Source organism: Silurus meridionalis, chromosome 13 (genome assembly GCF_014805685.1).
Source record: "Silurus meridionalis isolate SWU-2019-XX chromosome 13, ASM1480568v1, whole genome shotgun sequence".
NCBI classification, from domain to species: domain Eukaryota; kingdom Metazoa; phylum Chordata; class Actinopteri; order Siluriformes; family Siluridae; genus Silurus; species Silurus meridionalis.
In genome coordinates, this window is record NC_060896.1 from 19,952,747 (window position 1) to 19,977,776 (window position 25,030).

Sequence of the window (25,030 nt, forward strand, 5' to 3'; positions counted from 1 at the left end):
GGCTACTTCATAGCATTTGGCTACTTCATAGCATAGCATTGGATGCTACATCAAATGTATGATATGAAAAATGGCACTCAAATTTTACCCCACTTTCTAGTAATATGAATTAGCCACCCTAATCTGATTATTGTGGTTATGAGGATCCCAATAAGTTCTCTTCGTGGCCTTCTTTAAATTAAAATGAACAGAATGGAACCATTCTTGGAAATGGTTTGACCCTGACCACAGCACTGTAACTCGATTTCAGGGTGTTACTGATCTTCTTATAGCCTAGGCCATCTTTGTGGAGAACAACAATTTTAATACCCAAATCCTTAGAGAGTCTTTGCCATTAGGTGAAATATTGCCAGACTTGGCCAGATGCTAAGGACCTGTTGATGATTGTGGAAATGAAATGGCAGGAGGTCTTGTGAGATGGTCTGGAGCGTAGTTGAAGGGATTGGCTCCAGCGGGCAGGTGGTGGAATTGCAAGATTTGATGACTTGCAATAGCTCTTCTCCTGCTATGGTTGAGAAATTTTACAATGAAAAAGTAGAGGATTTCTGGCTGTGTAATGAAGGCATAGTCTGGTGGAAGTAAAGGTCTGGTGGATTTCCTCAATCTTCTTATCGTAGAAGGAGGCAAAGTCTTCGGCAGTTGGAGAGGATGAAGCCAGTGGAGCATTTACATTTACATTTGTGGCATTTAGCAGATGCTCTTGTCCAGAGTGACATACAAAAGTGCTTGGGGGGTTTGAATAGTAAAGTTTAAGTGGAGCTTACGAGGATCTTGTGCAGAGGGCTAAAACTTTTCCTTTTAGAGACGTTATTTGGTGAGGTTTGCATAAAGTTGTGATTTTGTTTACTTCCTCTCTGCTGATCTTTACTGGTTGTTGCAAAACACTTCTGACAGCCAGAGGGCGGAACAAGAAGTCTTTTTGGGGTTAGTAGAGGGGGGTAGAGGTCGTCAATGGTTGAGGAAAGAGGAGAGGAAAGTGTGAAGAAAAAGGACTCTGGGTCAGGAATAGATGAAAGAGTACAGGAAGCTACATAGTAAAGAGAGATGGAGTGGAGGTTACGACAGGCAAGGGAGAGATAGTGAGAATTGTTGTTAGGTAGGATAGGGAGAGTGATTGTAAACAAAACCTGGTGGTGATCAGAAACCTAAAGTGGGGTAGTAGTCATGTCTATAGCTGGGGTAGGGCAAGTGAAAACCAGGTCCAGGACATTTCCTCCCTTATATGTGGGAGGGCAGCTGAAGGTGAGATGACTAAACTTTGTCAGATGGGAGTTTGAAGTTACCAAAAACTGTCAGAGGAGTGCTGGCAAAAGGAAAAGTACTGAGGAGTGTATCCATCTCTTCTAGGAAGTCTCTAAGGGGACCGGGAGGGTGGTAGACAGTGATGAAGAGGTTGATTGGAGAAGTAAATTAAACTGCTTGGAATTCCAAAGAAGTGATGGTTAGATAAGACAAAAAACACCATCTTCGTGACAACAGTAAACCTGTACCACCTGTACCTCTACCTGTTCCTTTTGGTGAGTGAGAAAAAGCATAGGCAAAAGATAGTTGCAGCAGTGAGACAAAAATTACTAATTAGTCTAGGTTTGTGTGTGAATCTCTAGAATTAGCAGTTTATTTGAAGGCCAAATTAGACTGACAACCATGTGTGAAGATCAGACTTTGATAAATTGCTGTTCTTTAAATAAAACAGGGAACTCACTGACACCTCATTACCATTCCATTGATTGAAAACAGATGGACTCGAATTTGACCTTCAAATCACTGCACATAATTTGCCACTCACAGATATGTAATATTGACTCATTTTTCTCAATAAATTACCAAGTTTAATATTTTGTCTCATTTGTTCAATTGGGTTCACTTTTATCTATTTTCAGGAATTGTGAAAAAAAGTCATATTTATTGAGAAATTAAAAAAAAAATCCTAATGGGTTCACAAACTTCCAAGCACCACTATAAAACATAAATTAAGAACTGTACAATATTTATGATTTATTGCTATATTAAACCTGCACTTGCTACAGGTTTCAGTCTGTCAGAAAAACTGCCTGCATATGTACTGTATGTAATACTGCATCTGCTAAGTTTCTACTGACTGGCAAGGATTAATGCACATTCCTTGCATGTGTTGCCTAACCATGGTGTCTTGGCCTGTGCTTCAATATTTTGGTTATTGTTTACTGTTGATTAATAAAACTGTTGCTAGGAGCCAGTGATAAAATCATTAACAGCCATCTTTGATAGTGATCCTGTCAAACCTAACTGACTTTTTCACGAGAAACAAGATGATGATTAGTAATTAACATCCAGCTCTGTACATCCTTATATAAAATATACATGATGGACAGCACACGTTTATTACACCGGGTGAATAAATAACATGTTTTCCACATTCATATTTATTTTTGAAATCAAGAATACAGCTGGTGTGTCTCTTATTCAAATCCCTGTACACCAAACAGATGGTCTGCCCTCCGAGTCACCATGGTAACCCTGCTTACCTTAACTGTACATTCATGAAATTGAAAACTCATTTATAAGGCAGGTCAATATTTCAGCAGTACTTTAGCCACGTCGAAGATTAAAAATACTAAGATTCAGTCAGGACAGAGGGAAAACGATAAATATCAAGAGAACAAGAGAGAGAAAGAAGGAAGAGAAAACTACACTTTATATTCAATAAATATCTACTTTGTAAACACCGCAGTAAATTTACAGTAATGAAGAGAGCATACTCGGAGGCTGCTTAACAAGAAATGCAGTTAATTAGCTCAATAAATACATATATAAATGCATGTGCTGCTTTTACCATCATGGCCACGGAGACTGTAATCTCAGATATATTTACAACATCTGCTCCTGTGGTTAAAGCTGTGAGTATCAAAATACGTAATAATCACGTATGATGTAGGGTATAATCTGTGTACGCAGGGTTCTTCCTGTAAAAAAAACATTAAGGAGAAAAGAAAATGGCATTGGCGCTCTTTGGGCCTGGTTACATTCGATTACTGGTGCGTTAAACAGAATCGAATTCCGGATCGAAGGGATCGACGACCTCTGGGTTCATGACCCGGCCCATAAAAAGGAGGGACCCTATAAGAAAAACACAAATATAAAAACAGTTTCGTTAAAAAAAATAAAAATAAAAATAAATAAATAAATAAATAATAATAATAATAATAATAAAAAAAAAAAAAAAAAAAAAATATATATATATATATATATATATATATATATATATATATATATATATATATATATATATACATACACACACACACACACATTGTTTCTTAACCACAATGTTCAGTATTTTTATTATACGATATAAATATCAAATATTAATTACTAATTTTTACAAATACTAATCTGTAAAATCTATCTGTTTCAATTACATTTTAACAAACTGAGTTGCTAAATTTTACTAAACTGGAGCCTATTATTTGTTACAGCTACATTGGCACACAACAAACATATCTTGTGATGTGGATATTTATGAAATATAAAACAAGCATCATTTGCATGCATGTTATACCTGTCTTTCTGTTCCGAATTATGAAAAAGAAGGGATGATCAGCCATAACCTGAGGGTATAATACCATGGTCCTGGTCAGAGCAATCATTCCTGTGGGAAAAAAAGATATTCATTTGAACAGATCAAACAGCAGGTATGGCATAAAGGCAGTGATGACCAAGTGGTCCTATATATCTATATATATCTATAAATCTATATATCCTATATATTACACCTATATATCTTCAAAGTCTGTCCCATTTTGGCAGATGTTTGGCCTCTGTGCCATTCTGTTCTAATAAAAGAGTTGTCCAACCCACAACAAAGAAGTTATCCCAGTGAAAGGGTCATGACCTCTGTTTGTGTGTTTTAAAGAAAGAGGTGTGGCTTCTGTGTCGTTTTGGAAAAAAATTATAATAATTACTGGGGAGCCTGTACCAGTCTGTCCCAGAGAAAATAACATGTTTTCTGTGCCAATATGTTCTAAAGAGCCATGTCCTCCGTGCTTGTCTGACCAAAAGAAAGAGGCATGGCTTCTGTGCCAGTCCATGGTGTCTGTACCAACCTCAGTACAGAATGTTTAGGCTCTGGTCAGTTCTAGTTAAGCTTTACCTTATCACATATAAAGATGATCTAGTCTTGGAAGTAGACATGTACACCAATAGTAAAATATACCAAACTGAACGAAATGTTTTCTTCAATACATTAACACTGACTGAACACCAGAGGGAGCGCTTGCAATAAACGAACATTAAAAAGCTTCCAATTCAATCTGATGAGTGTAAGAATGATAGGATTAATACAAAATGATGAGAAAGACGTAGGACTGCAGGACTACATAAAGAGGAGGACGGGAGGATGTAGAGTAAATCCATTATACAATGTGTTCATAGTTGCAGTGACGGCACTATCGAGCCACTACCAGTGAAACCATGGCAACCGGCAATACATTTAACCTTGAAACACGTATTGTAACATAATGTGATTCGGTTGATGTTGAGACAAGTGTATGATGGAGAAAGTAAATGAAATGGAGAAATGAAAGAAGAGAAATGCTCGCCACTGTTTTGTGCAATTTTATTAGAGAATATCATAATGTGAGAAATAGATAGAGAGAAAGAAAGAGAGAGAGAGAGCAATAAAACGAATGAGTGAACCTGATCCGGCAGCTCCCTCTGCTCCCTCCTCCGTCACCTCCAGGTAAGACTTCTGTACGGCTTTTCCGATGAACAGATCCTTCCCTTCTGCAGATCGGAACAGAGGGAGAGGTTTGAAAGGAAGAAGTAAAGGAAAAAAAAAGGACAGAGGCTCCGAAGGCAGGCAGGCAGGCAGGCAAAAAAAAAAAAAAAAAAAAACGTTCAGGAGGGAATAAAGAAGACTCATTCATTGAGTGATGGGATGAAATGAGGGAGACAATGTAGGAACGGCTGGAGGAAAGACACAGCACAAAAAAAAAAAAGGGAACAGATGGTAAAAAGGAAAGCACAAGGGATGAAATGAAGTGATGAAAGAATATATAGAAAGGGAGAAAGATGCTTGGAAGATGTAGAAGAAAAGAGATATTGTATAAATTAATAAATGAAATGCAGGAACAGGGAGAGAAATATGATAATTATGAATAGCGAGATAAAGTCAAGAAAACACTACTGGAAAAAAATAAAAACAAAAATTTCCAAGCAGCACTGTAAGACTCAGAAATACAACACTTCCTGTATGTGTTCATAATAAGATGCCTACAGTAAATCTTACATGCATATACATTCATCCCATCTTCTCCTTTTTTCAGCCTGCTCACTGCTGTGGTAATGTTGCTGCAAGCTACTTACATTCCAGACAAAACAAAACACACACAGACAGACGCACACACACCTTCTATCTCAGCCGTCATGGCTGATAGGTCTGCTTCTTTGGTGAAGATGTTCTTGATGCCGAGCTGCTGCAAAGCGTCTCTCAGGTCGATCTTCTGCTCCACTTTAAACCTGTATCAGTATCAGTCATGGAACAGAAGAACAGAAAAAATTTAACTGGGCTGCAAAATAGCTTGCTCCTTTTGGATCGTGAATTTGCTAATCCTCAAACCATGAAATCCGTCCATCTCTTTGGTTTGTACAGCAACAACTGCACATGGCAATGAGATGATATGGGACACAGCGAAACCCTCGATCTGTCTGTAACATCATTACGAATTCTAACTCGTTCCACCATTTATGATGACACTCGGATCAACATAGACCAAGTCAGATACAACATATAATCACCTCATGATTTTAAAATCATAAAATCGACTTGGCAGCTGTTCAATTTGCTGGTCACAACACATGCAATCATAAAAGTATTAACCAGTCCAGATGTGCTTGTGCTCTGAAAGCCAGCTTAACTACAGTAAAATTAGCAGCATGACCATCTGGTTATCAAATCAAATGCGATATATATATTTTTTAATAAGTGTATCCTCAAACAGACCTTAGTTCACTCCAGATCTTTAAAAGTCACAAACATAGTTGTAAAACACGAGGCGAGAAATGCAGAAGGACATCTGTTCACCTTCATCTGTTTACATGAGATCTCGCCTCCTGGATTTTCTAATCACTTCAGCTGCAGCGTTTTGCACGAGAATGCGTTCCTGATTGATGTGTGTTTTGCAGCAGATGGCGAGGCAGTGCACTCTAATAGGGTGCCGTTTTATCGTAAACCACATGAACTAACAAACATTGCAGTTACATGCAACAGAGAGCATTTCTGTGAAAAATACACACTGGCATCTACCTACTACAAACGTATTATTATTATTAATTATTTTTAATCTTAGAATACTTTAATGATCGAACAGTTAAATTATTTTTTTGCATATCCCAGTGATTTTGGGAAGCTGGGGTCGGAGCGCAGGGTCAGCCATGATACAGCACCCCCGGAGCACAGAGGGTTAAGAGCCTTGCTCAAGGGACCCAAGGGTGGTAGCTTGGCAATACCGGGGCTTCAACCCCCAAACTTCCGATCAGTAACCCAGAGCCTTACTTACAGGATTACCACCTCCCTTAAATGAACTTATCTCCCAGGAACACTAATACCCCAGACTATGCCAGTTTGCTTGTTCTGGACTCCCAGGGTAACCAATACTTCAATCCTTATTAAAATATGGTGGTAATAAATAATAGTGCTCTACCCTTTCATTCTAATCAACAGTATTTTTATTTTTAAAACGACAGCTTCCCGCAGAAGCTATAAATTATAGTCGAAGCCTCAATTCACTAGTTGAAACCTCAATTCACTAGTTACTAGTTCTTGCTATATGAATTATTATGCCATAAATATCCTTAATAAACTTCGACCGGGCATAAATGTATTGCCACGGATTAGGCACAACATTATGACCTCCTGCTTAATACAGCAATCCCCCGTTTATTAAACAAAAAACCGTGATAAACGGATGCCACCCCAAAAGTGCAATTTTATGTATACACTACTGTACTGTATTAACATTTTACTGCATTTTTTACTGCATCAATTTAACATAAAACTCAAAAACAATTCCCTATAAGTTTTTTTGGTCTATCGTTCTATCCGCAAGAGACTGGGAAAATCAGCCAAACAAATGAGTTATGTGGCAAATGCATTTCCGCAGTAAACCGGGGGCACGAGATTTAAAACGCGATAAAGCGGGGGATTACTGTATTGTGTTGGTCCCACTTTTGCTGCCAAAACTGTCCTACACTGTAAGCCACTGTCCTAAACCTAAAGCCATGTGGGCTTCAGGAGTTTGTCGGTTGGATCGGACCACATCGGAGCCTTTACTCCCCACGCACTTAAATAGCTGCCCATGACCCTGTCGCCGGATCGCCAATGTTCCTTTCTTGGACCACCTTTGATAGAAACTGTCCACTGCAGACCGGGAACAGTCCACAAGAGCTGCAGTTTTGGAGAACCCAGTCATCTAGCCATCACAATTTAGCCCTCGTCAAACTCTCTCAAATCCTTACACGTGCCCATTTTTCCTGCTTCTAACACGTCAACTTTGAGAACAAAATGTTCACTTGCTACCCACTAACAGGTGCCATGATGAAGAGTTAATCAGTGTTATTTACTGCACCGGTCATAATGTTACAATGTCATAATATTATGTCCGATTAGTGTATACTTCTAAGAGGAAAAAAAAGGCAGTTGAAGCAAACTGCTCTGGAAATCTGATCTTTCTGTGATCCAGTTCTTAAATCGAATCAGTTTGTCTTCTGGTTCAACTTATTATATAATGAATTCTACAAACATTCAACCATTTGTTCTTTATAGATTGCAATAAAAATTAGTATTAGGTTCTCCTAATTTGAGGCTTCCTGCTTTCAATTTGCATTGTATTTCATCAATGCAATTCCCACCCCGTTATCTAGGTCCTTCACCTGGGCAGGTAAACCTCCACTTTCTGTTTCTTGACGTTATTGGCCCAGTCCTCAATCAGCGAGGCCTTGATGATCGGTTCTAACGAGGCCAACGGAACTTCCTGTCTTGGCAAAACGATCATCATGCTCATGTCTTCACCTTCATAAGGCATCTCCAACACCTGATACACTCCTCCGGCCTCTGAGCTGCCATCACTAAACTCACCTGCACAAGTGGAGAAAAGAAAGTGTAAAAGATTGTGTGTTCCAGTTGTTGATGTTTTGAAATTAGACACTACATTGAAGTGTTTATCTCATCTATTATAGCTGATTTAATCCAAAATATTTTGACATGTCAGTGGTGGACAAAGTAATTATTCTTCAGGGTATATGTACAGTACAGTACAGTATTATAGTACTGATAAAATGATTTTGTTGCCACATTTAGACCTGCCTGTATTCCTCACCATAGTAAAAGTCCCCCTGTTGGTACATCATCAGTGTTTGCACCTCACTGCCATCGTCTTTACTAAAGGAAAACGTTCTTGTGTTTTCGGGTCGGAACTGATTCTTCCAGCTTCCTCGGAAATAAACTGTGTTAATCAGTGTTATTCTTGTCAAGCTGCTGAAATCCTCTGCTGAAACCAGGTCATGAATCTTATCTGCACAGGACAGAATGGGGGAGAAAAAAAAAGAAGCAGAATATGACTCAATGTTTTACATTTCCATGCGTTTTAATCATAAGGCCTCTCTGGATTTGACATTTGGCTCTGAAGAGCTTCCTGGCTTACTTAAATGTTCTAAATTAAAATAAACCTAAAGTGTTTTACTCACTTGCAGTGTGGTTCTGGACCCATGCATTGATGTGTTGAGCCACAGCAGCTGATTCGTTGAAGTCCACGGTTTCTGCTTTAGCATGAAAATAATGCTTAATGAGCTTCAGGAACTCAGGACTGAAGTGAACGCCGGTCTGGAGAAAGAGTGAGTTTGCCAAATGCACTTCGTATTGGGCTTCGTCTCCAATCAGAGCCTGGGTTAGGTTCTTAAGGAAGGCAAACTCCTCATCTGTGGGAGCACACACAGACACACCTTTTTAGGTCAATATCCCATCAGATTTTCTTCATTTGAAGCAATTTGCTCAGTACGTTACACTAAACCTCGTTGTGTAATTATCCATACACTGGATTTTCTGTAATAAAATTATTATATTATATAAAAGATGACAAATCACAGATTTTAGGCTTCTTCCTTTACCTTCTCTGTAGTTTGTGTAACCCACAGCCTGTCTGATCTGCTGCAGTGAGGACCCTCGGGCACCGAGCTCCACCATTCCCAGTGCCAGCGCTACGCTCAGCGGAGAGAAGATGATGTTGTCGTCGACCCCTGCCATCTGGAGCTGATGGTACAGTCTGACCCAGAACTCGGCACTTGCATCCTCTGGAACTTCAGTCGCCCGGCAACAGCCGACCCGTAGCAACAGCAGGGGCACGAAGAGTCCGACTGCCAACATGGTGGACGACAGAGGATTGGAGCTGGAGACAGAAATATTACAGAGGAGAAGAGGAACAAACAGATAAAGGGAGAGTGAAAGGGTGATAGCGATAGGACAAGGTAGAAAATGAGAGGAAAAGGTTTGCTTTACGCCGGCTCATCAAACCACTCTTGAATAACTGTAGAAGTATGGGTATGTGATCAAGAAAGACTGTTTACACCATATGGTGCACTAAGTTCTGTAAAATTGCCATACAGTTGTTGGCAGTTATATGATCATGAAAGCCATTCACTGGACCTTATGATTTCCGTGAATATGCTGCCCATTTCATTAAAATCCTCCACTGTACTTAACATTTGGCAGCTGATACTACGGCATCCTTTGGTTGTCCTCCAAACAAAAATTTGTCCAGATGTTAACAATGTCCCATGACCATTTTCCAATGCAGATTTTCTACTCCATCCTCCAAATTATTGATACTAACATTCATTTAATTCAATATATAATGTGTCCATCTGTCACTGATTAATCGTAACTCCTGCTGGAGGATGTCAATTATTATATTGTTAAACATTCAAATTCTAGGGTTCCTAAATGTAATTCGGACAGCCTCTATTTACAAAGACAAATACACTATAACGTCAAAGGTTTGTGCAAACCTGATCACCACACCCATATGTGCTTTTTGATCATTTTTGTATCATTTTGAAACCTCCATTCTTCTAGAAAGGTTTTCCACTGGAACGTTGCTGTGGATATTTGTCCTCATTTAGCCACAAGAACATCAGTGAGGTCAGGCACTGGTTTTGGGTGAGCAGGCCTGGGGTGCTGGTGGCTTTCCAATTTACTGTTTCTCAGTGCATTTGAGGTCAGGGCTCTGGGTAGGTCATCACAGCTCATACACTCCAACCTTGGCTTAAAAAATTCGTCATGTCATGTCATTCGTCATGTTGGAGCAGATTTGAGCCTCGTAGAGAAATTGTGATGCTACAACATACGTCTTATATATGAGGTGGAAGTTTCTCGACTAGCTCTCTTTACAAGACATACTTTATTTATCTATGTTTACACACTATCCCCTTTTAAATAGTCCCCTTGCACAGTAATACAGTGCTCCCAGTGTACCTGCACCTTCAAGAATGTGTCCTGGAAGTGTTCTTTACGAAGCAAATTTAGCACTTTTTGCGATTCGCGCTGGATCTCCGCAGTGGTGTCAAAATGGCAACCTTTAAGCTGGACCCTCATCTTCGGGAAGGGGGGAAGTCCGCAGGAGCCAAATCTAGAGATTAGGGTTGGTGCGGAAGTGAGATCATGTGGATTGTTCTCTGGCCAGAAGTGGCAACTTGGTGTGTTTGAGATTTGAACTCACAACCTTCCGATCCGAAATCGAATGCCACTAAGCTATCACCTCCCATGTTTCATTTTCACTCCATCAATATGCCAATCAAGCAGGTGAGTTCTGAAATAAATAGTATGCAAGACTACACTACTGTAGGTGGGCAAACATGAGAATTCAGCAGAAATATACAGCCGGCTTCGACAAACACTACTTACCAAAGTCTACTCATAGTAAATCAAATGATCGGACTGATCCAAAAAAACCTATTTGGAACGGAGTCAGCTTGCACACCAGGTCATGATTAGAGCACTATCAGGCCCTAAACAGAGAGTATCAACTGGCAGGGTATCTGTTCACTGTCGGAGATAAATCCTTACCACGTACAGACGCAGTGCCCAGAGTCTTCAGTCTGGAAAGAATGACAGCAGATTCTGACTGTGCAGAGATGTGAAACAGTGTGGTTATTAAGGCAGAGGTTCCCTTTTTTCCTCCACTATAAAAAAATATTTGAAAACAAAAAGGAGCCTTTTTTTGATGAAATTTCTGCATGACCTATCACAGGGTGTCAATTTAGTTCCCGTTTGTTGTATACTGCAGGACTCTAAGATTGTGCATACTTATACATGGCATCATTGGCCTAAGGCTTGGTCAAGGAGTAACTGGGCTTCATCTTTTTATTATTATTATTAATCATTAACTTCTATCACTAAGATGCTCCTGCTGAAGCTCTCTAGCAAACGCTTGAAGTGTGCTAAGATTTTTTATTTTTTGGGATGTCAATGAAAAGAGGTGTGTTTACATTCAGAAAATAATAGCGGGATAGAGGAAAAAAGACAAAAATTAGATATATCATCAGGCATAGATGATAAAGATTTTCATGTTAATATTCGAGTGGATTCCGCTCCATTTTCAGGAATCAATGTGTGTGTAGCACATCTGTATAAAAGTGCTCACATGGCTGACTCCAGCTTCTCCTGCGCAGTGTGTATGTGTCATGAATGATTGATTATTCCCCACACTGCTGCATACTCTTTCACCCCCCCCAACCACCACACACACACACACACACACACACACACACACACACACACACACACACACACACACACAAATCCATATCCTAATCCTCTACCCATTTCAGATTTTCCTGTTGCCTGGCAACATTGTTTATTTCACAGAAAGAGAGAAACTTTTTTTTTTTGCATCAGCAGAAATACCCAGGTTTGAGCATGGATTTGTTCCTAATGCATGTACTAATGATAAGTTCAAATCCCAGAAGCGCAAATGTGTCACATAAGTAAGGCCTTTAACCCGTTGTTTAATAAATGCCGATCAACTGGAGAGAATGTCGATTGAATCAACAGAAACCTTGTCTTTATCTACATTACATATACATCTACATACACATCTACTGCTCTTACAATGAACAATAATTTTGCCATTGCCTCCTAAAATTGGGAAGAATTACATTTTCATTTGGCTGATGCTTCTATCCAAAACAACTTATTATTTGGACATAAAAAAAAATGTAAGTGCTAAGGTTCTTGCTACAGGACACAACAGGGGGCTACTTAGCAGTGCTGGAAATTAAACTCACAACCTTCTGATCAGTGTTAATAAATGAAATAAATAAAAACATAATAAAAGAGTGAATGGTGATGCTCAAGGAGCCTACAGAGGTGTTGGTATTTAAACCCACCCAATAATCAATAAATATGTGTGACAGAGATAATGCATAATAAAGTCTTTTCATAACACCTTTTGTAATACCATAATAATAACATTTTTTTATAGCCTCACAAAGCCTACCTTTGGAGTCATTAGTATATATGCATCCTATATAGTGTAAATTATATGGGTTGGGATGCAGCCTGGAGATCAGGAGATGAATCCATATAGCAGAAAAGGTTTTAGCCCCAGAGGGACAAATCTTAATTTCAGATACTCATCCCAGCAGCCATAAGACACATGAAATCATAACTTTGTCCTCACACATTAGTTAAATATGCACATTAGTAAATAAAAGCATCATTTGGACCTTTTAGAATACCTTTCAGAGTTTGTCCCAGAAGCCATTAGACATCCGAGTTTCGTACAGCGAGAAGGCCTTACTGGAGTTGCGACGAAAACAGACACTCGCTTGTGAACGGAGGAGAAAAGGCACCTGAAAACAGCAGATCCAGTGACCTTTTCTTCAGTAAGGCCGAGTTGTGAATAAAAGCCATCCAGCCACTAGGGAGAAACCGAACTAGACAAATGGGGAACTCCAGACGATGCAGGAACTCGGTGGCTTTAGGCTTAAAGTCAGCTTAGTTTCTCAACATTGTGTGTCAGAAAATCACTAATTTCCATTAGTAACAAGAACCATTTGGCCAAATGTATATGTCTGGAGCTTAAGTAATTTGATCCATCAAGAAAAAAAATATTTTTTTCCCCAGTACTTTAACATGACATACTGGTTTTATTTTCCCAGCATAATATTAATAGCAAAATTGGCTTCCAAAATCCAGCGCTACACCAACATCAGTCAGCTAACCTTTGACGAGATGTTCTCTTGTCAAATCTGATTGGTCAGTGGGTACTAGTTAATAAGCCCTGGCAATAGTGCCAGCTGTAATTATTTCTATAGCAACAGCTGATTCAAAAAGACTTGTAGAATATGGCTGAAAATCCACATAATCCAAGCATAATAATAATAATAGTAGTAGTAATAATAATAATAATAATAATAATAATAAATAGCAAAATAAATGTTCATATGATCAAGTTTTTAAAGCTACAGAGACATTTGTTAAACATCAATAGAAGGAGTTTCAAATGTCAGTGCTTTGTAACAGTTTGTTTTCCTTCACAAGAGAATCTTCACGATAGAGGACAAGAAGTTTTTTTGTTTTATGAGAATACAATAAGAGCTTAGTGGGTGAATGACTGTATATACCTCAAAAAAGTCACCACATGGATTAGACTTTATTTCTAACGTTATTTAATCCTAAACGAGTTAACGAGTAGCTGCTCGTTTCTTAAACAACCAAATCGGAAAACATATCTTAATACCGTAATCATAGAAAAGATAATATTCTATTTCAGAAGAGTCAAATTATTAGCCTGCATCAAACAAAGAAAAGGAAATGTTTGGAGAAATCAAATTGTGAAAAAAATAAACAACAGTAGAAGTAGTAATGTTTAATAGTTAAAGCAAGCGCTCATGGGTACTAAACAACTGCACTTAAAAATCTTATCAGAGGCTAATTTGGAAAGTTTGGGTAATGAAAACAAGGTCATGTGGTCTGATAAGTCTTTATTTACCCTGTTCTAAAGTGATAGGCACATCAGGGTAATTAGAGCGGTGGATGCAGCGATGCACCCATCATGCCTGGTGCCTATCATACAAGCCTGTGGGGGCAGTGTTATGATCTGTGGTTGCTTTATTTGTTCAGGCAATGTTGCTACCCAAAGAATTTAGGTCAGCTGACTACCTGAATATACTGAACAACCATCTGTTTGTACATTAATGTTTTTTTTTTTCTTCCTGACTTTACAGTATATTTACATAGAACAATATAATGATGTATTTATGACTTAATGGTCATATAATCATATTAATTAATACATACATACAAAATTAAGTATTCACTACCACAAACAAAGCTCTCTATTTGTGCTTGGTCTGACTGCTACTTTGTCTGAGAAAGCAAAAAACAAAGTTACCAAATATCTTTCTATATTGCTATAGGAAAAAGGTGGTAGAATTTCCATTTCAGACACTGTCATAAACACTAAGCTTTGCAGTAAACCCTTGTGTTTTCTTCAGAGTAGTTTACGGTCTTCGTTCTCCTAAGTGGCTTCAAATTGTTCAAACTGTAAAGACAGTTATTTTTAACACTACAGTAGGAAGGCACCCTATCAAGCTCTGACTGTGCACCTACGCAACCACCTCCTCCATATCTCCATCTGGAGTGAAGATATGTAAGTGAACAGGTCAAAAAATAACACACAGCCACACATTCACACACACGCACTCTACCAGAAGCAATTCCATCACCTCATTGTTCTCAATGCCATTTCAAGCTGCTTCAAATCTATTCAGTAAGGAAAGCCTCTAGAACGAGTGACCTTTTTTGTCAGGTGAACATATTGTGCTCGAATTTCAAATGTTTAGACTGGAGCCATTACATGTACAGTACCTGATTAAAATGTGTTTTTACATTCCAACCATTCCAACAGGCATTACAATCTTTTACTAATCTGGAACCACAAAACAGGAAACAACCAATACACAACAAAAACACTACACTGAACAGCTCAACAGCAGACATTTAAATAGGATTAAATATGTGCATACATTTTGGATCCTCTTCTAGCAAAATAACTGTGTTTAGTGTCAGAGATTGCAATGACCCAAGTTTTATTTTTTATATCCTGAATATGAGCATGTGCCTACAGATGCCAAAATAATGCAACAAGGTTTTGTAGTAAGGTATAACAATATACAAATTAAATACTGCTGTTGTACAATAACTACTGCATAGAACACGGAGAAGGATTCAAGATTCCAGGAGTTATTTGTCACATGCACAATTGTAGTTGGTACAAAGGTGCAGTAAAATATATATAGTAAAAAATGCAGCACCCATGAAGTCTGAAACACTGTTTTCAAATACACAAGCTTCTAAAAGTATTTTATAGAACTTTTATACACTTCATAATGATTAACTAATAATGTGCATTTGTTATGCACAATCTATGTACTTACTATCTTTATATCTGTGTATATATATATATATATATATATATATATATATATATATATATATATATATATACTGTATATATCTACTAGGGTTGAAATGATTCCTTGAGTGCTTCGAGTAATTTGAATACAAAAAATCATCGAGGCAAATTATTTGCTTCGTTTAGTCAATTTAACTACACACAGAGCATTGTGTTTCCCAAAGGACCATTATTACTGACGCACCACCCGCTAAACTCTGGAGCACTCTGGACAGGTAAACACAGAAGACGCTTCAGAATTAAAAAAAATGGAGGAACGGGGAAAAAACAGCAAAGGGTGAGGAGAAGATTCATATGGAAGACCATTTCCGCCACCAGTCTGCCTAATTCTGACTTTTTTTCTCCCATTTCTGACTTTATTTTTTTTAACAAATAAGGCAGCATCACCGAATCGGTAGTGTCAGAAAGCTTTACATATTGAAAAGGAAATGGGCTACAATCAATAGAATTGCATGGTATCAAACTAAGTCTCCAATCCCCATAGAGAACAATCAGCTCAGAAGGAGACGAAACAAGAAAAATTAAGCAGAGGAGGCCTCATTCATACATCAACGGCTTTAAACTTCAGGCCGACAACATGGTTGGTCCGGTGGGTGCACTAGAAATGAAGTCGCAATTGCGAGAAATAGAGTCAGAATTACGAGAAATAAACTCGGAATTGTAATAAAAAAAGTCTGAATTACTAACTAAAATATAAAGAAAAACAACATACAGTGCATTTACCTTTTTGAGTAATCAAATAGATTTTTATATTTTTATTTACGATTTACGATTTTCTATTTATAAATTTGTAATTGCCTTTTGATGTAATATAACAATTAAATGCACTAAATGGGTTTAGTTTTCACAGATATTCTTGTATGGAACTTCATCAATGAAAATGTAAATTTTTCTAAAGAGGGAACAAATGACTTGTTCATTTTAAGAGCCCTGTCTTATTTTATCTTATATAATTATTATTTAATAAAGAAAAAGTACTTTTTATCGGATTACTCAATAAATCAAAATCATTGCATTCATTCTTTTTTTTTCATTGCATTCTATTTTTATTAACATTTTTTCACCTTTTTTGGAATTGTGGGTTGTGTGTGTATGTGTATACTGTATATATACACGTGTACACAAACGTGTACACAAACACACACACACAACCCCAATTCCAAAAAAGGTGAAAAAATGTTAATAAAAATAGAATGCAATTATATTACAAACTCATTAACCCATATTTTATTTACAATAGAACATAAAAAACTTTAACTTTAATGGCCCAACATGCCTTAAAAAAGTTGGGACAGGGCCATGTTCACCACTGTGCAGCATCCCCTCTTCTTTTAACAACAGACCATATACTATACATCTGGGAACTTAGGAGGCAAGTTACTGGATTTTTATGAGAGCAATGTTGTCCGATTCAACTTCAATGTAGTATTCTAACTGCTTAGCAGTCCAGGGTCTTTTTTGTCATACTGTTCTTTTCATAATGTGCCAAACATTTTCAATTGGTGAAAGGTCAGCACCCAGGCTCTTCTACTATGAAGCCATACTGTAAAAAAATGTTGTATGCAGTTTAGCACTGTCTTGTTGAAAAAGACAGGGCTTTCCTAAAAAAAAGACATTGTCTGGATGGAAGCAAATGCTGCTCTAAAATCTGTATATAACATTTACCATTGAAGGTGCCTTTCCAAATGTGCAATCCCATAAGCACTAATGCACCCCCGTACCATCATAGATGCAGGCTTTTGAACTAAGTGCTGATAAGTCAAATGGTCCCTCTCCTCTTTAGTCCAGAGGACACAGCATGCAGAGTTTCCAAAATGAATATGTCTAACTAAAGATCAGTTAATTTTAGTTAATTTTATATGCCAACATTTCTGGCTCATGTTCACATATAGCTTCTTCTCTGCATGATAGAGCTTTAACCTGCATTTGTGAAAGACACAGTGAATTGTGTTCACAGACAATGGATTCTGAAGGTGTTTCTAAACCCATGCAGAGATTTTCACTTTTAAAATCGTGCCTGTTTTTAATGCAGTGACACCTGAGGGCCCAAAGAACAAGAGCATCCGGTATTGATTTTTGCCCGTCTCCCTTGTGCACAGAGATTTCCTCAGATTTTTTATTTTTATCTTTTGATGAAATTTAGTACTGTATAAGATGAGATATTCATACTCCTGGCAATTGTTTGTTGTGGAACATTATTCTGAAATTGTTCTGAAAAGTTTTTTTATAGATTGTGAACTAGGCATTTTTACTTCCGATAGACTCTCTATACGGTACCCCCTCTAATCATGTTACTGGCCTGTTGCCAATTAACATAATTAGCTGCAAAATGTTTCATTTAGCTGCCTATTTTTAGTAACACTTACTTTTCAAACCTTTCATTCCAAACTGTTTTGAGCTGTGTTGAGCACATAACATTTAAAATAACCCTATTTTTTTTCTTAAAATGGTACATTTCCTTAGTTTTAACATTTGATTTGTATTCTGTGTTCTGTTGTGAATGAAATATGGCTTTGTGAGATTTGCATTCTGTTTTTTTATTTACAAGTTACTCAGTGCCCCAAATGTTTTGGAACTGGGGTTGTATGTACACCACCAAAGTGTTCAGTGCATGTTTAAATATGTCATATGTTTGTACATTGGTAAAAGATGCTTCTTTTTAGTTTCTCAGTCCTGGCCTTGCCAGTTGTGAAGGTGTTTTCCTGACCACTGCCTCCCGAATGAGTCCATTATTAGGGAAAGTGGGATCCTTGGAGTTCATTACTGTTCTAGACTTGCAGTGGCTGGTATAGATGCCCTGCAGGTTACAGTATATGCAGAAAAGCTCTCAAGCTGCAAGGTCAATGGGCTGATTCATAAAATTAGCTTATATGATTTTGGTCAGGTGGTAAACTTGGAGTAAACCATGTGGTAATTTCAGTTTTCTGGCCACCAACAAATAAATATACATTTGAAAGTAGATGGAGACTAGCTAGCAAATTACTTTGCCCTATTGTACTCTTTTTTTGAGCCACAGACATTAAGAGAGGTTATTTGTCATAATTAGGTAGTATAGATTTTATTCTCCTTAAACCTACGGCCAGAAATTGTGCTACAAACAGCCTGCAACTGATTTCGATCTGGTCGTACCTTCTATGACAAGCAATTTCCTACACATGCTGACTACGCCTTATACCTGCTGAGTTTCCGTTTAAAAGCCTCATCTAAACAACCTTTACATGAGCCTGTTCCAGCAAGATGACTCCTCCCTTTTGCTAATTACAGATGCCAGTCCCATTGAGAAGGTCAGGATTTCTGCATGTTTTCTTCTGAGGGTCTTGGCTTCTACCTAGCTCTAGTAAAGGTGATGCCCCAGGAGGGACTGTCTGCTTTACTCCACTCACTGCACTTATGACCATAATGACCATCAGGATTTGTTTATATTGCCATCGGTACCTCTCCTATGCTGAGGTGGTAACGTTGACACTGAACCCCATCACCTATAATTTAGTCTTAGGCAACTGCATAATCAAGTGTAAAGAAGATTTGTATTTTATATGATACTGATCATGAATTTATGGTTAAATATTATGCTGAATAAGGAATAGGAAAAAGTAGGGTTAGCAGGGGCTGCCTAATTGTTACATCGTAGCTATCCAGCCTAGGTTTAGAGAAAGAATTAGTGTAAAGTTAACACCTACTCCTAAACAAAGAACTGTCAAATACTTCATCCTGAATTACTAGTTTGTGTCCATACTTAAAAACTAATATGCTTTTGTAATATAATGCATCACTTCTTACATGTGTGTTGTATCCCACAAGAAAACAGATGGTGCAGTAAAGTAATATACCATATTTTTCGGACTATAAGCCGCTTTTTTCCCACGTTTTGAACCCCGCGGCTTAAACAACGCGGCTTATTTATGAATTTTTCCTGGGTTTTTCCCGGTTTCACAAACTTTAAGCCAAAAAACTGAACCCCATAACATTAGACCAATGAAATTTCCGAACGGAAACGAAAAAACGCACCTCACCTGTGTTCTGAGCTGCACGGCATCAGGAGAAAAAACGTTTTTTTTAAACGCACGGCAATGCCAAAAGATAAACTCCCGAGAGAAATAGTTATGAAAGGAAGGGGGAAGACAGTGAATAATGACTTTCTTGGTCGGCTACTGTTTAGATACAAGCCGTTGTAACGCGTTGAGTCTGGGTGAAGGGAGAGCTCACTAACTCCAGTTGCAACAGAAATCATATATGAACAGACGGGTTTCCAAAACTCTTGCTTTTTTATTTTTCTTGGCAACAGCGTTACGGGTTAGTCAAAGAAACTTAGAAATGAGCATCAGAAAATAATAAAACATAATCCTGGGTCCTGCACACATGCAGTAATAGCGGAAAAATGCAGTGGCAGGCTATTCCCAAAATACTGCTATGCTCCTAAAGGAAGCGCAACATATTTCACCCGTTACACCGTGTGTAACGTGTCTTTCCTTAAAGCCTGTGTAAAGTTCATTAGTTTCAGTAATTTCATTAGTTTCCGGAAATTACAGTAAATCTTTTATAGTCATTGGTAGGAGTGCAATTCAAGGTATTACAGTATTGTCTAATAGCAAAAGCAAGCAGGTCTATACTTCCACTTTACTTTATCATTACATTATAATTGTTTAAATAAAATAAAAAAACTTATAATATTTTGTGTAATATTATATGATTTTATTACACAGTACTTTATTGAATGCCTTTTAATTTGTAAACATTTGCCAATCTTATATCTATATTTACTTTCTGATTTATAAAGATTGAATTTTATTCATTCACAAATTGTATTTCTATATTGAATTACTTTTTTTTATACATCAAATAGTATTTCTTTTATTTTTTACTTTTTTATTTTTATGTATTTGTATCATTTTTATATATTAAGTGTATTTTAAATGTATTTTGTCATTTTGACTTTTCTGTTGTTTGACCAACAGTTTATTTATCATTCACAGCAACATAGTTATGATAACATTAAAACTCCAACAATCCTATGACCATTAAAATGGTACATGATTTAATAAGAATAGAAATAATTTGACAAGAGAGAAAAAAAATATAAAATCTTAAGCTGACACAATGCCAAAATTCACAGTTGGCTCAGGAATGTATAAAGTATTATTACATAAATCTGAAATCTCTATTAATTCATGGACACGTCTAGTCTTTAACGGTCCACAACTTTTACCTGCCAGTGAATATAACCTAAAAAAATCACTTAGTCCCTCCTTATGCCAACTCTTAGAGGTCATCCTTTAAAAAGATGCTTTTTGAGTACAAGGGTATCGATTTAATTGGGCTGTTGCCTCAAGGGCACAATTACATCTGAGTCGCCTTGCATTATGACAACCACCGCCATGGATTCTTGGCACCTATAAATTTCCTGAGAACTGGCAGTAATGTTCTTTTGCATTGGCAACCTGAATAAAATTCATTAAAAATAAAACCCTTATCCAGGTAAAACAACTCACACATTTGTTGGCCATTAAACCAGGTTAAGGCTACAAATTCGAACTGCTAGCATCAATCCTTCTTTCCTTGTTTGAGCAGGTTCACCAGATACAGCAACACATTTTGATAACACGAAAGAGTCCAGTGTGCACAGAAAACGTTGCTATATTTTACTTTTGCTTGTCACTGGTGGTGTACACATGGGCTAAAACTGCCATTGTATATATCTGGGCCAGGTGTTAGAGGTACTTGGCATCGAAATTTTTGTCAGGTCTCAAAGGCACCCTTCAAAAACATAGTCATTGATTTATTCAGAAGTAATCATCTGGCAGCGGCCCAAGCACAGACCTGAGGAAATCAAGTAGAAGGCAAGACTGCATGATTGACCTTATGCTTTAGTTATTACAGTGCCTGCTTTCAAGATGGAAATAAATTCTCCTGTTAAGTCAACATTTTAGGTTGATCTTTTCTTCCTTTTACTGCACATCTTCTTATTGGTTTGCTACCTGATTGTCCTCACCTGTTCTGTGTTCCTGATTTAATTGTCTACCATGGTGCTTCTATGTCCTGTCAAAAAGTTTTTTGTTACTTTTTAGTCTGAGCCCTGTCTTGGTTGTGACAATGAAGTCTCTTGTTTTAACTAATTAACTTGCGAATTGGCAGCCCTGAGGCCATCTAGAAAGCGTACAGTAACATCTGCTTTTTTGTGTCCTTTGATTGGTGATCAGAGAGTGCACTAGTCAGAGCTAGCAAACTGCATGTGTAGCAAACTACACAAGCTCAAATATTGTCGTGTGGATTTAATAGCTGTTTTTATCATTTTGTAATGGCTGACCGAGGAGAATAAAATGATTTGGTTGTATACATACTTACGAAGGGCATTTAAAAGATGGACTTTTAAAGAAAAGCTGGACAAGCTGAGGAAAGGTCAGTCAAAAAGCTTCAAAACATTTGTTAAACTTTTTCATGAAACATTTATATGTATTTCCTCTACAATTTACACAGAAACACACAATTTCCCTTCATTTCAAATCCCCAGGAAAAACAAACCCAGGGTCATATTTATGAGGTTAATATTGATACTTAAATTGTGTTCATTCTGTTTCTTGATTTTAAGTAAATTAATAGAATAGAATAGACTTTGTCACATATACATTACAGCACAATGAAATTCTTTCCCCCCATATCCAAGCTTGGTTGGAAACTAGGGTCAGAGCGCAGGGTCAGCCATGATTCGGCACCCCTGGAGCACAGAGCCTTGCTCAAGGGCCCAAGAGTGGCAGCTTGGCCATACCGAGGCTTGAACCCGCAACCTTCCAATCAGTAGGACAGACACCTTAACCACTGAGCTACCACTCCCACTCAATATTAGGCAGGTGGTTATAATGTTAAGCCTGTGTCGATATACATACACTGTTCTAATTGTGCTACTATTTCCCTATACCAACCTGCTCTTTTTGATTGTTCAAACGCTGAAGCATTCTCAGCCTGTAATAAAAGTGATAGCAGGAACTAACTTTTGTGGATATTTTCCAAAATTAACCATAAATATAAACGGTTAAAAAGTATAGCGTCTTTCTATATTACATAAAAACGTGTGCATGTGAACATTCCTCGTCATCCCTCAATCCCATTCCATTCATTCATTCCTTCAATTCCTTCCCATTTCGTCCTTCTTTCCTCAGCCTTTCATTCCTTTATTTCTTTTATAAGGCCTACTTTTTTTCTTCCAACCCCTGCCTTCTATCTTTCATTTCTTTCATCTTATCCTTTTTGAACATTCCTATATACACAATTAAGTCAATTACTCTTTTTTCATCCCTCAGTCACACTCAGCTTCTTGTAACATATTCCTATGAGGGTTAATTGTCACATTGCAGTCTGATGCATGATCACTAATGAAAGGACCAATTATCAAATTTAACCAATGATATAATGTACAGCTTTACATGTCCATGTTTTACTCTGCATACAAGAAAGAGAAAGAGAGAGAGAGAGAGAGAGAGAGAGAGAGAGAGAGAGAGAGAGAGAGAGGAGAACCTCCCTGTAATTCCCTTCATTTTATTCTTTTCCTGTCTCTATCTCCTTATTGTCTCACTATCACTTTTTTCTTTCCCCCTCAATCCCTCTATCCTCCATCTTTATAACTCTGACTCCCTCATCATGTCGCTCTGATCACGGTGTTTCTATGTCTTGAGCGGAGGAAACACAAACCTGTCATTTCTAATAGCTACACTAAATGAGGACAGGACATTTCTACAAATCTTATTTACAGAGGCATGAAACAAGATTTTCTGGTGTTCACCCCTGTGTCTGCTCGAATCATCTTCCTCTCTGATTCCACAATGATGGTGTCCGCATAGCCAATGCCAGAAATATAACAGCATTATACCTACACTGCGATAAGAACTGTTAGAAGCAACACTTGTATTAAGTGTGCAATAGACAAATGTCCATCCATCCATTTCCTAATCAATTATTCCATATGGAGTAACGGTGGAGCTTAGATTCTTCCTCAAAGAACCCTCAAAGCACAACATAGGAGACAACTTGTTAAAACCATCGACGACCCTAATTACGCACACATACACACACACACACACACACACACACACACACACACACACACACACACACACACACACACTACAGACAATTTGTAAATATCAGTTGTCCTACACGCATGTGTTTGGATGGGTGGGTGTTGGGAGATGGAGCAGGGGGGAATGAGTGAACTCCAGAAGCACAATGTACAACTGCAAATGTAGTAGACTGAAGTCACATGATGTGGTCATTAACTTCATACTATGACACATCTATTAAAAGCACCCTTGAAAAAATAATAAAATAGAATGTTTTTTTTTTGTAAGATTTAAAACAAAGAAGGAAAAGGTACAATACTCTCCGTTCACAAATTTCACATGTACTCAAATATGTAGTATTGATCATGCTTTATACAACGGCTTTGTGCACTTGTGCAGTCCATGCCAGCTACAGTGCACACGGTCATTAGAGCAAAACAAAGAAAATAATCAAATAAACAGAGTAAATTAATGTAGAGTCCAACGATTTGAATCATTACTCAACTTATCAATAATGTGGTTTATAATAAAACTGTCAAACATTTTTACTCATATAAACTACTGTATATGGACAAAAGTGTGGTAAATTGAATGGTAACACATTCGAAGACATCTTATATAATTGTGTGCCTCTGACTTTGTGGTAACAGTCTGGGGAAGAATGGCTGGACAATACTTTTGACCATATAAGTGTATATATGCACATACAGTACATACAGACTAGATGTAATGGTACACAAAATACACTATTCGGTATGTATATAATGATAAAAATATATAAAATAATATTTTAGAAAATAAAATAGATCAAATTAATGCAATTCACTTTTTATTATATTGATTAAACTGAGTACTTTAAATTGGTTAAATAAAATTAAATACATGGAAACATTTAATTCAATAGTTTACATTTGTTAGACCCCATTTGGGTAAAACAGATGTGTATTTAAGTGTGTGTGTTTTACATTTGATTTTCTAAAGATATGATCTACTTAACTGTTCAACTTATTTCAGAATACTTGAACAAATGTCTTCATTGCTTCCATCTTTCATTCATTCAACAAATTAATTCACACAAATCTAATCTCCGCTACAGAGAGAGTAGCCACAATGATATTGACTAACTCTAGTTTATTTTTTGTCTTTTGTCTTTTTTATTTTTTTATTATTTATTTATTTTTTATTACCTCTGGCATTGTTGTGTATGTTTTTAAGTTTAATAATAATAATTAAAAAAAATGCACTCAAAGTGTGAGTCGTAGAATGAACAAACTTGCGGGCTGCCACTTAACACATTCCAGAGGGAACTCCGTTTGAAACTATGTTCTAAAAAGGATTGCATTCAGTACACGTGCGTACCGAACCGAAAGCCATGCACCGAAAAATTTCGGTACGAATACGTGTACCGTTACACCCCTAATGTAGACTTATATGCACACACACATACATCATATGTGTTTATATATATAT

At 37.4% G+C, this 25,030-nt stretch overlaps 1 protein-coding gene across 2 annotated transcripts in view; it reads right to left on the reverse strand.

The window, feature by feature from the left end:
• Positions 1-2,371: 2,371 nt before the first annotated feature.
• The window catches only part of serpini1 (serpin peptidase inhibitor, clade I (neuroserpin), member 1), a 23,031-nt gene continuing 372 nt past the window's right edge, over positions 2,372-25,030 (reverse strand). The window contains exons 2-10 of one of the 2 annotated variants that reach the window (XM_046864374.1): positions 12,769-12,882; positions 9,142-9,419; positions 8,722-8,952; positions 8,355-8,549; positions 7,909-8,113; positions 5,387-5,496; positions 4,675-4,761; positions 3,539-3,628; positions 2,372-3,096 (exon numbers count right to left, since the gene is read on the reverse strand). In XM_046864374.1, the coding sequence (XP_046720330.1) occupies positions 3,020-3,096; positions 3,539-3,628; positions 4,675-4,761; positions 5,387-5,496; positions 7,909-8,113; positions 8,355-8,549; positions 8,722-8,952; positions 9,142-9,419; positions 12,769-12,794 (1,299 nt within the window). In that variant the 5' untranslated portion in view covers positions 12,795-12,882 and the 3' untranslated portion in view covers positions 2,372-3,019. The remainder of the gene's footprint in view (positions 3,097-3,538; positions 3,629-4,674; positions 4,762-5,386; positions 5,497-7,908; positions 8,114-8,354; positions 8,550-8,721; positions 8,953-9,141; positions 9,420-12,768; positions 12,883-25,030) is intronic. The other variant, XM_046864373.1, reaches the window with a different exon arrangement.